This window comes from Cervus canadensis, chromosome 6, assembly GCF_019320065.1.
Source record: "Cervus canadensis isolate Bull #8, Minnesota chromosome 6, ASM1932006v1, whole genome shotgun sequence".
Taxonomy (NCBI): domain Eukaryota; kingdom Metazoa; phylum Chordata; class Mammalia; order Artiodactyla; family Cervidae; genus Cervus; species Cervus canadensis.
In genome coordinates, this window is record NC_057391.1 from 24,258,891 (window position 1) to 24,272,620 (window position 13,730).

Consider the following 13,730-nt stretch of genomic DNA (forward strand, 5'->3'; position numbering starts at 1 on the left):
AGAGAGTCCTGAGGGTTGTCCTCATTCTTTGATCCTTTTTTTCTTATTTCCTCTCTGCTTCATTTATTTCCACCATTTTATCTCTACCTCACTTATCCTATCTTCTGCCTCCGTTATTCTACTCTTGGTTCCCTCCAGAGTGTTTTTGATCTCATTCATTGCATTATTCATTTTTAATTGACTCTTTTTTATTTCTTCTATGTCTTTATTAAACAATTCTTGTATCTTTTCAATCTTTGTTTCCAAGCTATTTATCTGTAACTCCATTTTGTTTTCAAGATTTTGGATCATTTTTATTATCATTATTCTAAATTCTTTTTCAGGTAGATTCCCTATCTCCTCCTCTTTTGCTTGACTTGGTGGGCATTTTTCTTGTTCCTTTACCTGTTGGGTATTTCTTTGCCTTTTCATCTTGTTTAGATTGCTGTTTCTGGAGTGGACTTTCTGTATTCTGGAGGTCTGTGGTTCCTTTTTATTGTGGAGGATTTACCCAGTGGGTGGGGTTGGACGTTTGGCTTGTCAAGGTTTCCTGGTTAGGGAAGCTTGCGTCAGTGTACTGGTGCGTTGAACTTGATTTCTTCTCTTTGGAGAGCAATGGAGTGCCCAGTAATGAGTTTTGAGTTGGGTCTATGTGTTAGGTGTGACCTTGGGTAGCCTGTATGTTGACATTCAGGGCTATGTTCCTGTGTTGCTGGAGAATTTGCGTGGTATGTCTTGCTCTAAAACTTATTGGCTCTTGGGTGGTGGTTGGTTTCAGTGTAGGTATGGGGGCTTTTGGACGGTCACTTATCATTTAAAGTTCCATGTAGTCAGGAGTTTTCTGGTTTCTCAGTTTTGGGCTTAAGTTTCCTGCTCTGGATTCAGTTTATCATTCTTTTCCTGTAGTCTCTATGGATACTTCTCCACTATGCTCTTACATCAGCTCTGATAATTAAACTTCTAGGTTAATGGCGAAAAGATTCTCCCCCGTTAGGGACACCAAGAGAGGTTCACAGAGTTACATGAACAGGAGAAAAGGGAGGAGGGAGATAGAGATGAGTAGGAGGAGAAAAAGGGGGACTCAAGAGGAGAGAGACAGATCTACGCAGCTGTCTGTTCCCAGAGTGTTCTCGTATCTCAGACACCTACAAGGATTCACAGAATTGGATGGGGAAGAGAAGGGGAAAGGAGGAAATAGAGGTGTTCTGAGGTAGAAAACAGAGAGTCAAGATTGGGAGGGAATAATCTTCGGTTTTAAGATAGGGCTTCTCTTTTTTTTTTTTTTTGTAAGGTTATAGTGTAGTGAAGATGAAAATGAAGAGTAGTAGAGGAGTACTAGAGGACTTTAAAAAGAAGAGAAAAAGAAAATAGAAGAGAAAAAGGAAAGAAAAAAAAAGAAGAAAAAGAGAAAAGAAAAAGAAAAAAGAAAAGAAAGAAAAAATTTTTTTTCCCCCTAATTAAAAAAATCGTAAAAATCTATGAAAATGAAAGTTAAGGAGTAATGGGGGAGTAATAGGGAATTTTAAAGGAAAATAAAAGAGAAAAAATAAAAAAGAAAAATATAAAAAGAAAAAAAAATTTTTTTTTTTTCCTTACTTACAAAAAACAGAAAAATAAAAAAAAAAGTAAAAATATGTCTAGGAATTTCTCTGGAGCTGTTGGGGTCAGTGTGGGTTCGGCTCAGTTTCAGATAGCTCCTCGTTCCAGCTTGCACTTCTCGATATCTACAGGGCCCTTCCGGTGAAGTCGGTGTTTTCTTCAGGGATTTTAATCTGTTGCACCAGTCCCTTCTGAAGCGGTTCCCTTTGTTTATTTGGCTTCTGTTTGCCGGTCTCTTCAGAGGCTCATTTCCGCTCTGACACAGGCGGCCGGAGGCGGACTCTTATTCAGGTAGCTAGTTCCGTTGCGCTGCTGGGAGGGGCTGACGCTGCGGGGCGGGGCTGGCGCTGCGGGGCGGGGCTGACGCTGCGGGGAGGGGCTGGCCCTGCGGGGGCGGGGCTGACGCTGCGGGGAGGGGCTGGCCCTGCGGGGCGGGCTGGCGCTGCCGGAAGGGGCTGACGCTGCTTTCTCCGTCTGCGCTGCTCAGGCTCCCGGCTGTTCTATATGGAGCGCGCCCCGCGCTGCGCGAGGTTCCAGCCCTCGGGTGTTACACAAAAGCGCGGAAGGAAAAGCTGCGCCTGCTCTCCGTGCCTTCCCCGTCAGAGCGGTCCAGGCAGCCAGGGGCTTGGTGGGCGCGCTATCCCCAGGTGTGGCGCACCCACTCCCTTCCGCGGACCCAGTCTCAGTTTCCGCTGGCGCCAGACGGGTGCGCGCGCCTTCCGCCCTCCGCGTCCCCAGCCCCAGTCCCCGCCCCGCGCCGGTCGGGTGCCTGCGCCCTGTGTCTCGCCGCGACCTTCCCCTCCCCCCTGCCTCCTGCCTCCGGCGGGGCTGGGCCGGTCCGCAGCCTGCGAGCTCTTCTCGGGACTTTCCCCGTCCCTTTGTTCTGCGAACGGCCGGCAGTGTGTTCCGGCCGGTCAATTTTCTCTCTCTCCTTTGGTCTCCCACAGTTCAAGTTGGCACCTCACAGAAGCTCCCCCCGATTGTCCTCAGGGCACTCAGGCCCGGACCCTAGCCCAAGCAAGGCCGCCTAAGACTCCCTTCCCGGGACGGGTCTCCGTCCTTAGCTCTCCTGTCTCACTCTCCATCTTTTACACTTTGTCCTACCTCCCTTCGAAGACAATGGTCTGCTTTTCTGGGCGCCTGATGACCTCAGCTAGCGATCAGAAGTTGTTTTGTGAAGTTTGCTCTGCATTCGGTTATTCTTTTGATGAATTTGTAGGAGAGAAAGTGGTCTCCCGGTCCTACTCCTCCGCCATCTTGGCTCCTCCCCCTCTAGAATGTCTTTTTAGATATTTAAAAAGCTTTCCTTTGCTCTTTACTTTTTTTTCATATATTTGCCACTTTTATTGTGCTGATACTATTTTTCATATTGACATGAAGATATATACAATGTTAAAATTGATGTTATCATGATAGATGTTTTAGAAGACAGAAATATAAGCACTGACAGAAGAGTAAAGAGTTTGTTGGTGTTGGAAGAGTAATAGGAGACAAGTTTTGCCCTAGGATTGTACAATGTGTAAAAGCAAATACCAAAAAAAAAAAAAAAAAAAAGAGGTGTAAGTATCCATGCTGAAGATGAAGGGAGTTTCGCCTCTTCCTCAGAGCACTTACTTTAGAAAACTTGTACTTGTTTCTCTGTCATTGAAATGAATATAAAATTAAAAAGTTTTAAATTTTAAGGGGTTTTCAACAGCCTTGCCAGATTTATGACCTAGGAATGTCTCTGTCAAGGACCTGGGAAGTCTCTCTGAAATGTAATAATCAAGATAGAAAGGCCCCAATCTTACATTTCCTGTGGGAAGATAGGAGCCTAACATTGGTGGCCTAATTTCCAAGTTGAAAACTACCTCCTGTTATATAGAAATGTCCTTTTTCCTTTGTGTGAAGCCAATTAGCAAACACAGATGGCCAGTCCAATTACCAGGTGAATCTAGGATGAATTGATTATGTGTGATAAAATGGTCAAGTCTTTTTGAGGATTAGTTTTTGTTTATCTTGAGAACTTGTATGTAATGGGTTGTACTTGCTTGACTATAAAAGGATGAAATTTCTTTCAGTCTTTTACATTTCTCAGTGGGTTGCCTGTGATGCCCATAGTCTCCTGCTTTAATGCTTATTCAGTCATCAGTCAGTTCAGTTCAGTTGCTCAGTCATGTCTGACTCTTTGCGACCCCGGGGACTGCAGCACTCCAGGCTTTCCTGTCCATCACCAACTCCTTGAGCTTTCTCAAACTCATGTCCATCGAGTCAGTGATGCCATTCAACCATCTCATCTTCTGTCATCCCCTTCTCCTCCTGCTTTCAATATTTCTCAGCATCAGGGTCTTTTCCAATAGGTCAGTTCTTCACATCAGGTGGCCAAAGTATTGGAGCTTCAGTCCTGCCAGTGAATATTCAAAACTGATTTCCTTTAGGATTGACTGGTTTGATCTCTTTGCAGTCCAAGGGACTCTCAAGAGTTTTCTCCAACACCACAGTTCAAAAGCATCAATTCCTCTGCTTTCTTTATGGTCCAACTCTCACACCCATAGATATTAAGTAATAAAACTGCTTTATTCTCTTCCCCCATTGTGGAGCTTCCACAATGTGGAGCTTCCACCATTCCTGCCAATTTCCTAGATTGGCAGGAAATTTATATTTAATTATATTTCCCAGCAAACTAAACTCAGTTTTTCAATCTATGGCTCTATCATTTGCAAAATTGGGGATATGCAGTACATCTTTGAGATGCCTTATAGTCCTACAGTCAGTCTTCTTTTTAACCAAGAAATTAAAACAGCTTTTGTCCCCCCAAATATTTTAAATCAAGATCCTCACTTTTTTTTTTTTTGTCATACATTGATATGAATCAGCCATAGATTTACACGTATTCCCCATCCCGATCCCCCCTCCCACCTCCCTCTCCACCTGATTCCTCTGGGTCTTCCCAGTGCACCAGGCCCGAGCACTTGTCTCATGCATCCCACCTGGGCTGGTGAAGATCCTCACTTTTATGTTCCTAATAATTTCTTCATAGCATGTTTCATATCTTTGTTTCTCAGACTATATATTACAGGATTAATGAGTGGAGTAACTACAGAATAAAACAAAGTCACTATCTTCTGCATTCCAGCATCATGTTCAGATGTTGGGCTCACATACATGACCATCACTGATCCATAGAAAAGAGAAACCACAGTCAGATGGGACCCACAGGTGGAGAAAGCTTTTCTTCGTCCAGCTGCTGAAGGGACCTTCAGGACAGCTTGTAGGACCAGAGCATAGGACACCATGATGAAGAGAAAGGGGATAAATAAGAGGAGAGAACTTAAGGTGGAGCTAGTTAACTCTATTACAGGGACTCTGGTACAGGTGAGGGCCAACAAGGGACCTGGGTCACACAGGAAGTGGTTAATAATCCTGGACCCACAGAAGGACATTTGGGAAATGATGATGATGGGAATCAAGAACCAGAGGAAACCAAATACCCAGCAGCTGATCACAAGATTGGTGCAGAGATGTCTAGTCATGAGAGTGGGGTAATGTAGAGGCCAGCAGATGGCAAGGTATGTATCAAGTGCCATAATAGCCAAGAAAAAACATTCTGTAGAACCCAAGGAGAAGAAAAAGTAGAACTGTAGAAAACACCCAGAGAAGGAGATGAGCTTGTTGTCAGAGAGGAAGTTGGCCAACATGTTGGGGACAGTGGAGGTGACATACCAGATCTCCAGGAAGGAGAAGTTGGCGAGCAGGATGTACATGGGGGTGTGGAGTCTCTGATCCCAGCACACAGCACAGATGATAGAACCGTTGCCCATGAGGGTCAGGAGGTAGACAGCAGAGAAGAGCACAAAGAGGAGAATCTGCCCCTCCCTGGGGCAAGGGAAGCCCAGGAGGATGAAGCCAGTGATGGCGCTGGAGGTGTTGGGGGTGTTGTAGATTTTCATGAGTCTGCGGGCTGTGAAAACACCATCGCATTATTGAATGATTGTAAAGACAGGTGAGAACCCAGATATGAATTCACTCTGGGGAATGAAATACACATTTATGTATCAATAGTTACTATTTTAGTCTAAACCTGAATTACTGTCCTAGTTTAGCAGTTGGATTATAAAAACACAAGTCAATGAATATCAGTATATATAGAGATATTTACTTATTGTGAAATGTATGGAAACATGTTCAACATTTAAGTCTTTATATATAGAACTCTGCAGTAACTATCACTGAAGTTGAGAAATAGAGAATCACTTGCACTTTAGAATCTCTTATCCTCCATCCCAATAAAAGGATGACTATCCTCTGCCTCTTAGTCCCTCCATTGTTAACATTCTCCTTTCCTAATGGTAATCACCTCCCTATTTTTCTTTAATAACTAAGTATGCATTCGGAAAGATTTTTTTTTAGTTTTGCTTGGCTTTTATTTTACATAATTGAAATCCTAGTATATGTAGTATTTGGATGGCTTCTTTTGTTCAACAGTAAGGTTTTTTACATTCATGTTGTCACATGCATCTAGAGTGTGTCCATTTATACCCCACTATACTCTATGAATAAACCACCACTTATTAAACCATTGTACTATAGATGACTATTTTGGCTGTTTCTAGTTTGGCGCTGTTAGGAGTAATGGTACTATGAATATAGTTCTCTTTTCCTGGTTCACACATGCATGCATTTCTGTAGGCTAGATCATAAGAGCATGTGTATCTTTACCTTCAGTAGGTAAGTTCAACAGTGTTCCATCATTATTGCACTATTTATCACTCCTACTGATAGTATGTGAAAGCTCCAATTGTCAACATTCTTTTCTAACGGTAAGGTCTCTATTTGGAGAAGGCAATGGCAACCCACTCCAGTACTCTTGCCTGGAAGATCCCATGGATGGAGGAGCCTGGTAGGCTGCGGTCCATGGGGTCGCAAAGAGTCAGACATGACTGAGTGACTTCACTTTCACTTTTCACTTTCATGCATTGGAGAAGGATATGGCAACCCACTCCAGTGTTCTTGCCTGGAGAATCCCAGGGACGGGGTAGTCTGGTGGGCTGCTGTCTATGGGGTCACACAGAGTCGGACACAACTGAAGTGACTTAGCAGCAGCAGCAACAGGGAGTGAGATATATACTGCATTTTAATGACTTCTCTCTCTCTCTTTTCTTTTATTTTTGTAATATAAGACTGCATAGTTGTCTTCCTGGCAGTATTGCTTCTTTCAGAGTAGGAGCTTATATCAGAAATTTTTAGTTCTTTGGCCCATTTTTTGATTGGGTCATTTATTTTTCTGGAATTGAGCTGCAGGAGTTGCTTGTATATTTTTGAGATTAATCCTTTGTCTGTTGCTTCGTTTGCTATTATTTTCTCCCAATCTGAGGGCTGTCTTTTCACCTTGCTTATAGTTTCCTTTGTTGTGCAAAAGCTTTTAAGTGGAGATTTCTTAAAAAACTGGAAATAGAACTGCCATATGACCCAGCAATCCCACTTCTGGGCATACACACCGAGGAAACCAGATCTGAAAGAGACACAGGCACCCCAATGTTCATCGCAGCACTGTTTATTATAGCCAGGACATGGAAGCAACCTAGATGTCCTTCAGCAGATGAATGGATAAGGAAGCTGTGGTACATATACACCATGGAATATTACTCAGCCATTAAAAAGAATTCATTTGAATCAGTTCTAATGAGATGGATGAAACTGGAGCCCAATATACAGAGTGAAGTAAGCCAGAAAGATAAAGACCAATACAGTATACTAATGCATATATATGGAATTAAGAAAGATGGTAACAATAACCCTATATGCAAAATAGAAAAAGAGACACAGATGTACAGAACAGACTTTTGGACTCTGTGGGAGAAGGTGAGGGTGGGATGTTTCGAGAGAACAGCATCGAAACATGTATACTATCTAGGGTGAAACAGATCACCAGCCCAGGTTGGATGCATGAGACAAGTGCTAGGGCCTGGTGGGCTGGGAAGACCCAGAGGGATCGGGTGGAGAGGGAGGTGGGAGGGGGGATCGGGATGGGGAATACATGTAAATCCATGGCTGATTCATGTCAATGTATGACAAAAACCACTACAATATTGTAAAGTAATTAGCCTCCAACTAATAAAAATAAATGGAAAAAAAAATAAAAGCTCCTCCCAAATAAAAAAAAAAGAAATTTTTTATTTTCAAGGGAAAGTATTCTGGAAATTATAAAGAAAACTGTCTTCGAATTTGGTTTAGGAGAACATTTTAATGTATGTAATTTACAGCCATCTTTATCTTATATGAGCTTTGAGTCTTGTGCTCAGCCTTATGATTTAAAGGAATAACCTTCTAAAAGGTTATTTTTTTGTGTATGTTAATCACTTTATCATCTCACAATATTTTCAGCAATTTAAATAGCTTAGTTAATATTGAAGAACTTACTTTTTCTGGTATAATCTATTTCATTGTTACATCTCTTCTTTTACCCCTCACATCCAATTCATTAGCAGGATTCTTCTCTTTCTAAAGTATGGCTTGTATCATGCACTCCTTTGCCTTAACTGCTGTCTCTCAAGTTCAAATTACCATCCTTTCTTCCTTAGATTTCTGCAGCAGCATTCTAACACAGCTCCTTGCTTCTACTTTTGCCCTTCTACCCTCTATTTTCTAAGCAGCAACAGAGTACTCCTTGAAAAATGGAAAAACCGATCATGTTACACTTTTAAGTAAAATTTTTCTCTCTCAGCAATTCTGTGCCAAGACGTCTTACAGAGCTGTTCTAGAAAACAGGAAGGTGTTCTGGAAAACAGGAATTGCCATCAGCATTTTATGCTCAATCTAACATATTTAATTAGCTTGTATCACTACTCACTTTTTATTACTGAGCTCCTCTGTACAGAAGACTGATGACGTTATCTGCCTCAAGTCTGAGCTGAAACTGTCAAAAAAAATTTCCCCAAACAATCAGCCAAACAAACAGCAAAATACCAATAAACACCCTGCGTCAATTATAGAGGGCACTGTGAACATGGGAGCAATGATGTCTGTGTATTTGTACCCTGGCCCCTTGGACTGAGTTCATTAACAATTGCCTTGTTTTCTTCGTTTACTTGTTAAATTAGTCAACACCCTGGAAAAACTGAGATAGAGTATGTCTGAATGAACCAGGCCATGCCATACACAGTACAAGGATGGCATTCACCAATATTTTAATTTTCCCTCAAAGCTCAGGACAGTAGAAGCCTTGGTACTCATTTGTTGGCTCTCTCCCTAGAACCCACCCAGAGATGTTTCACGAGTGTGTGCTCAGTTGCTCAGTCAGGCCCAACTCTTTGCGACCCCATGGACTTCACCCTGCCAGGCTCCTCTGTCCATGGAATTTTCCAGGCAAGAATATTGGAGTGGGTTGCCATTTCCTTCTCCAGGAGATCTTCCCAACCATGACAACTCAATTCACTTCCTTAGTTTGTACAGTTTCAGTGAGGGGTTGTAACATTGAATAATCTGTTTCTGGAAGATACTTGAAAGTAAGGATAATTTTCCAGAGTGGGATGACTGGTAGGCAGCTGTATATGATAGAAAATTTTTTATTTATTTATTTTTCATTTCTTTTTATTAGTTGGAGGCTAATTACTTTACAGTTTTGTAGTGGTTTTTGCCATACATTGACATGAATCAGCCATGGATTTACATGTGTTCCCCATCCTGATCCCCCCCTCCCCCATCCCATCCCTCTGGGTCTTCCCAGTGTATGATAGAAAAATTATTGAATTTAGAATTAAGAACTTTTGTTTACTTGTCATAAGAAATTAATACTTAGCTATAATAAGCACATAATTATACCTTCTTTAAAGGGCTGTTATGAAGATAACTGATCGAGATAAATTCCTGTGGAGGTACTTTGACTATTGCCTGACCAGTAAGAGTTTAAGAAATATTGGTTGTATGTATATGACCGTAATAATTCAAAGAGTGTGCTGTGGGTAAAAACCAGTACATTATGATTTTTTGCTCTTCTAAACACTACATAATCTTATTACCTGGATCAGCAAAGGGAATTCTAAGCTGTAGCTTCTCAAACGTTTATTTTTTATTCTCTTAGAAGAGATAGACTTCTTAACAATAACCAGCGAGGAGGAAACAGCTGGAAATGGTTGTGGTAAAAATTCTTGAATATGTTTGCTGAGGGATGGAGGGATTATAAGCAGAGACTGCCAGGAAGTAAGTCTTATTTTTCCTGATCCTTAAGGATCCATTTATTGCTGCTAAAGGAAAACAATGTCAAGAGACATCGCTATGCTTGTTATTCACTTCCCTAGGGATCTTCCTTAATTTCAGTGTTTTTATTTTCTATGCAGTTGAAATGATATCTTTTTCCTTCTTTAAAACTCTTACAGATAGAAGGAAATGTTAACAAATCAATTGATTGCTTGATTAATTAATCAACCGGTATATCTAACTCTAACTCCCCTAAGTGCACATACCATATGGCCAATGAAGACTTTAAAAAACTTGAAGGGGATAAATGCAGCCCCAGATGTCCATAAATGATTTGACTAGACCTCAAAGTTATTACAAGCTGTTCTGACACTCTCAGCTAGGTCATGCTATTGTGTTATTGGACACATACATGAAACAAAACAAAGCTATTTTATAATTTTGTCTAAGGATAAAAAAAACAATGTCACTGTGCCAGTCATAAAATACCAAATATTCTCCTCTCTTGGCTAAAATGAGTGTCTACTACTTTAAAAAAAAAAGGCAATTACAGCTTTAATTTCCTTCTTCTCTGCCCTCTATATAGATAAGATTTGTTGAGATACCTAGTCTTAGAATTGCCCTTGCATTGACAACTTACAATCTGGAGTAGATCACCACTTCCTTAGATCCTCCCTCAAATCAGTCAACCAAATCCTGTAATAGATTATTTTTTAATCGAAGTGTAATTGATTTACAATACTTCTATTAGTTTTAGATGTATAGCAAAGTGATTCAGTAATATATGCATATGTATATATACATACATATACATACAGATTTTCCCTTTTTTTCAGATTTTTTTCCATTATAAGTTATGATAAAATACTGAATATTGTTCTTTATGCTGTACAGTATCCCCTTTGGTAACCATAAGTGTCTTCTATGCCTGTGAAGCTATTTATATAAGTAAGTTCAATTGTATCACTTTTTAGATTCCATATATAAATGTAAGGCAAAAACCACTACAATAGTGTAAAGTAATTAGCCTCAAACTAATAAAAATAAATGGAAAAAAAATGATACATGGTATTTGTCTTTCTCTTTTTTACTTACTTAGTATGATGATGTCTTGATCCATCTATGTTGCTGCAAATGGTATTATTTCATTGCTTTTATGTCTGAGTAATATTCCATTGTATATGTGTATCACATCTTTATCCACTCATCTGTCAATGGACATTTAGGTTGCTTCCATTGTCTTGGCTGTTGTAAGTAGTGCTGCTATGAATATCGGGCTGCATGTATGTTTTCAAATTAGGGTTTTCTCCAGATATATGCCCAGGAGTGGGATCATTGGATCATATGGTAACTCTATTTTTAGTTTTTTTAAGGAATTTCCATATTGTTCTCCAGAGTGGCTGTACCAATTTAGATTCTCACCAACAGTGTAGGAGGCTTCCTTTCCCCCCCAACTTCTCCAGCATTTATTGTTTGTAGACTTTTTGATGGTGGCCACTCTGACCAGTGTGAGCTGAAGGTCAGACTTTTGGATTAAGGCAGATTATCAGAAAGCAGATATTTGGACCTCAGTTCTTAGATCTGGAAAGAATTGTTTCCACTGAGTTATATTTCTATATAATGCCTTTGAATCTTGTTAAGAAATGCTATTAAGAAGCAGCTGTGTTAAACTATATGTATATATGTCAGATATGTTGGGGAACCACTGTTCAGTATACCTCATTCTCCCTTGTATGAATCATCTTGAAAGAAATTATGGAACTAGGAGTCATAATTTAGTTTTCCTTGTAAACAGATTTGTTTCTTCTTACAGTTATTGAAAATCATATGACAGATAATGTTTCTCCATTCTTCATTTTTTGAATCAAAGAAACATTTTATAGAGAATCATAACAACACTTGAGAAAACTTCAACACTGAAGATCCTTTTTGATGATTTCCCATTTCATTTTAGAGGGAGCTTATAACACTTTTACAGGCTTGACTTAGTGTCAGCATTTATCCTATTATCCACAAATCATCATTCTGTTTTTCCTTTTTAAATTCATATTTTTCTTATTCTTTCTTTTAGTGCACTTTAATACTTCAGATTCTTAAAGAAAAAAAGTGGAATATAGTATGATAAAGGAATATATAAATAAACATGTAAGTAAAAAAGTAGTTTCAATATAAGAAGAGCTTATGAAGATATGGATTTTTCTAAGGATTTTTTTTTGCCTTCCTCTTAGTATATTGTATTGAGCAGGCTTCCCCAGGAGTTCATATAAAAACTTTTTATTGTGGGCTAGAATATTCTAAACGATTTGATGCTGCCTACTTCTCCAGCCTCTTATGTCATTTTCCTTCCAGCTAGCAAAATCAACTTTTCTTATTCTTTGAAAATCACAAGCTTCTACCTGTACTTACATGGGAGTTTATTGTCCTAGATCTTTGCATGATATAGTATCTGAGTTTGAAATATCACTTCCTAACAAAGACATTCTCTAACATTGTCTAACAAAGACAATCTCTAATGAAATTTAGATCTCATTTAGATCTAAACCATGCCCTATTCTACCCCAACAATTTCTGTATTCATACTCCCATTTATTCCTTTTTTTTGGTGTTTCAAGGATAGCATCTTTTTTTTTGGTTGGAGCATAGTTAATTTACAATGTTGTGTTACTTTCTGCTGTACATCACAGTGAATCAGTTATGCATATACATATATCCACTCTTTTTTAGACTCTTTTTCCATAAAGTCATTAATTAGTACGGAGTAGAGTTCCCTGTGCTGTACAGTAGGTACTTATTAGGTATCTATTTTATATATTGTAGTGCGTATATGTCAATCCCAATCTCTCAATTTATCCCTTCCCCTTTTCCTCCCTGGTAACCCTAGGATTGTAATTCTATTTCTGTTTTGTAAATAAGTTCACTTGTACCATTTAAAAAAGATTCCACATACAAGTGATATCCTATGATATTTGTCTTTCTTTGTCTGACTTACTTCACTCAGTATGACAATCTCTAGGACCATCTATGTTGCTGCAAACGGCATCATTTAATTCTCTTTTACGGCTGAGTAACATTCTATTGTGTATGTGTACCACATCTTTATCCATTGACCCATCAATGGACATTTAGGTGGCTCCATGTCCTGGTTATTGTAAAAGTGCTGTAGGGAACATTGGGGTTCATGTATCTTTTCAAATTATGGTTTTCTCTGGATATATGCCCAGGAGTGGGGTTGTCGGATCATATGATAGCTCTATTTTATTATAAAACTTGTAGAGGAACACATAGGCAGAACGTTCTCTGATATAAATAACTTTGACCTACCTACTAGAGTAGGGTAAATAAAAATAAACATATGGAACCTAATTAAACTTAAAAGCTTCTGTACAGCAAATCAAACCATAAACAAAACAAAAAGAAAACCCACAGAAGGGGAGAAAATATTTGCAAATGAAGTGGCCGGCAAGGGATTAATCTCCAAAATATACAAGCAAATCATGTAGCTCAATAACAACTACAACTAAAAACCCAACAAATAACCCAATCAAAAAATGGACAGGAGATGTAAATAGATATTTCTCCAAAGAAAATATGCAAATGACCAAAAAGCACATGGAAAGATGCTCAACATCACTAATTATTAGAGAAATTCAAATCAAAACTACAATGAGGTATCACCTCAACAGATCATAATCCTCATCATCAAAAAATCTATAAACAATAAGAGCTGGAGAGGGTTTGGAGAAAAGGGAACCCTTCTACACTGTTGGTGGGGATGTAAACTGGCACAGCTATTCGGAGAACAGTATGGAGGCTAATTGAAAAACTAAAAGTAGAGTTCTCATTTATTCTTTTTGTTTTATTGAGATATAATTGATATAAAACATTAATCTCAGGTGTACAACATTATTCAATATATGTAAATATGGTGAAACCATTACTTCAGTAAGTCTAATTGTAGTTAATATCCATTACCACAT

The 13,730-nt window shown here is 39.3% G+C and overlaps 1 protein-coding gene across 1 annotated transcript; it reads right to left on the reverse strand.

Moving 5' to 3' along the window:
* Positions 1 to 4,571: 4,571 nt before the first annotated feature.
* On the reverse strand, positions 4,572 to 5,507 carry LOC122444052 (olfactory receptor 11G2-like). Its single transcript, XM_043472849.1, has one exon. It carries the CDS (start codon positions 5,505 to 5,507, stop codon positions 4,572 to 4,574), a length of 936 nt encoding a protein of 311 aa, XP_043328784.1.
* Between the last annotated feature and the right edge of the window lie 8,223 nt (positions 5,508 to 13,730).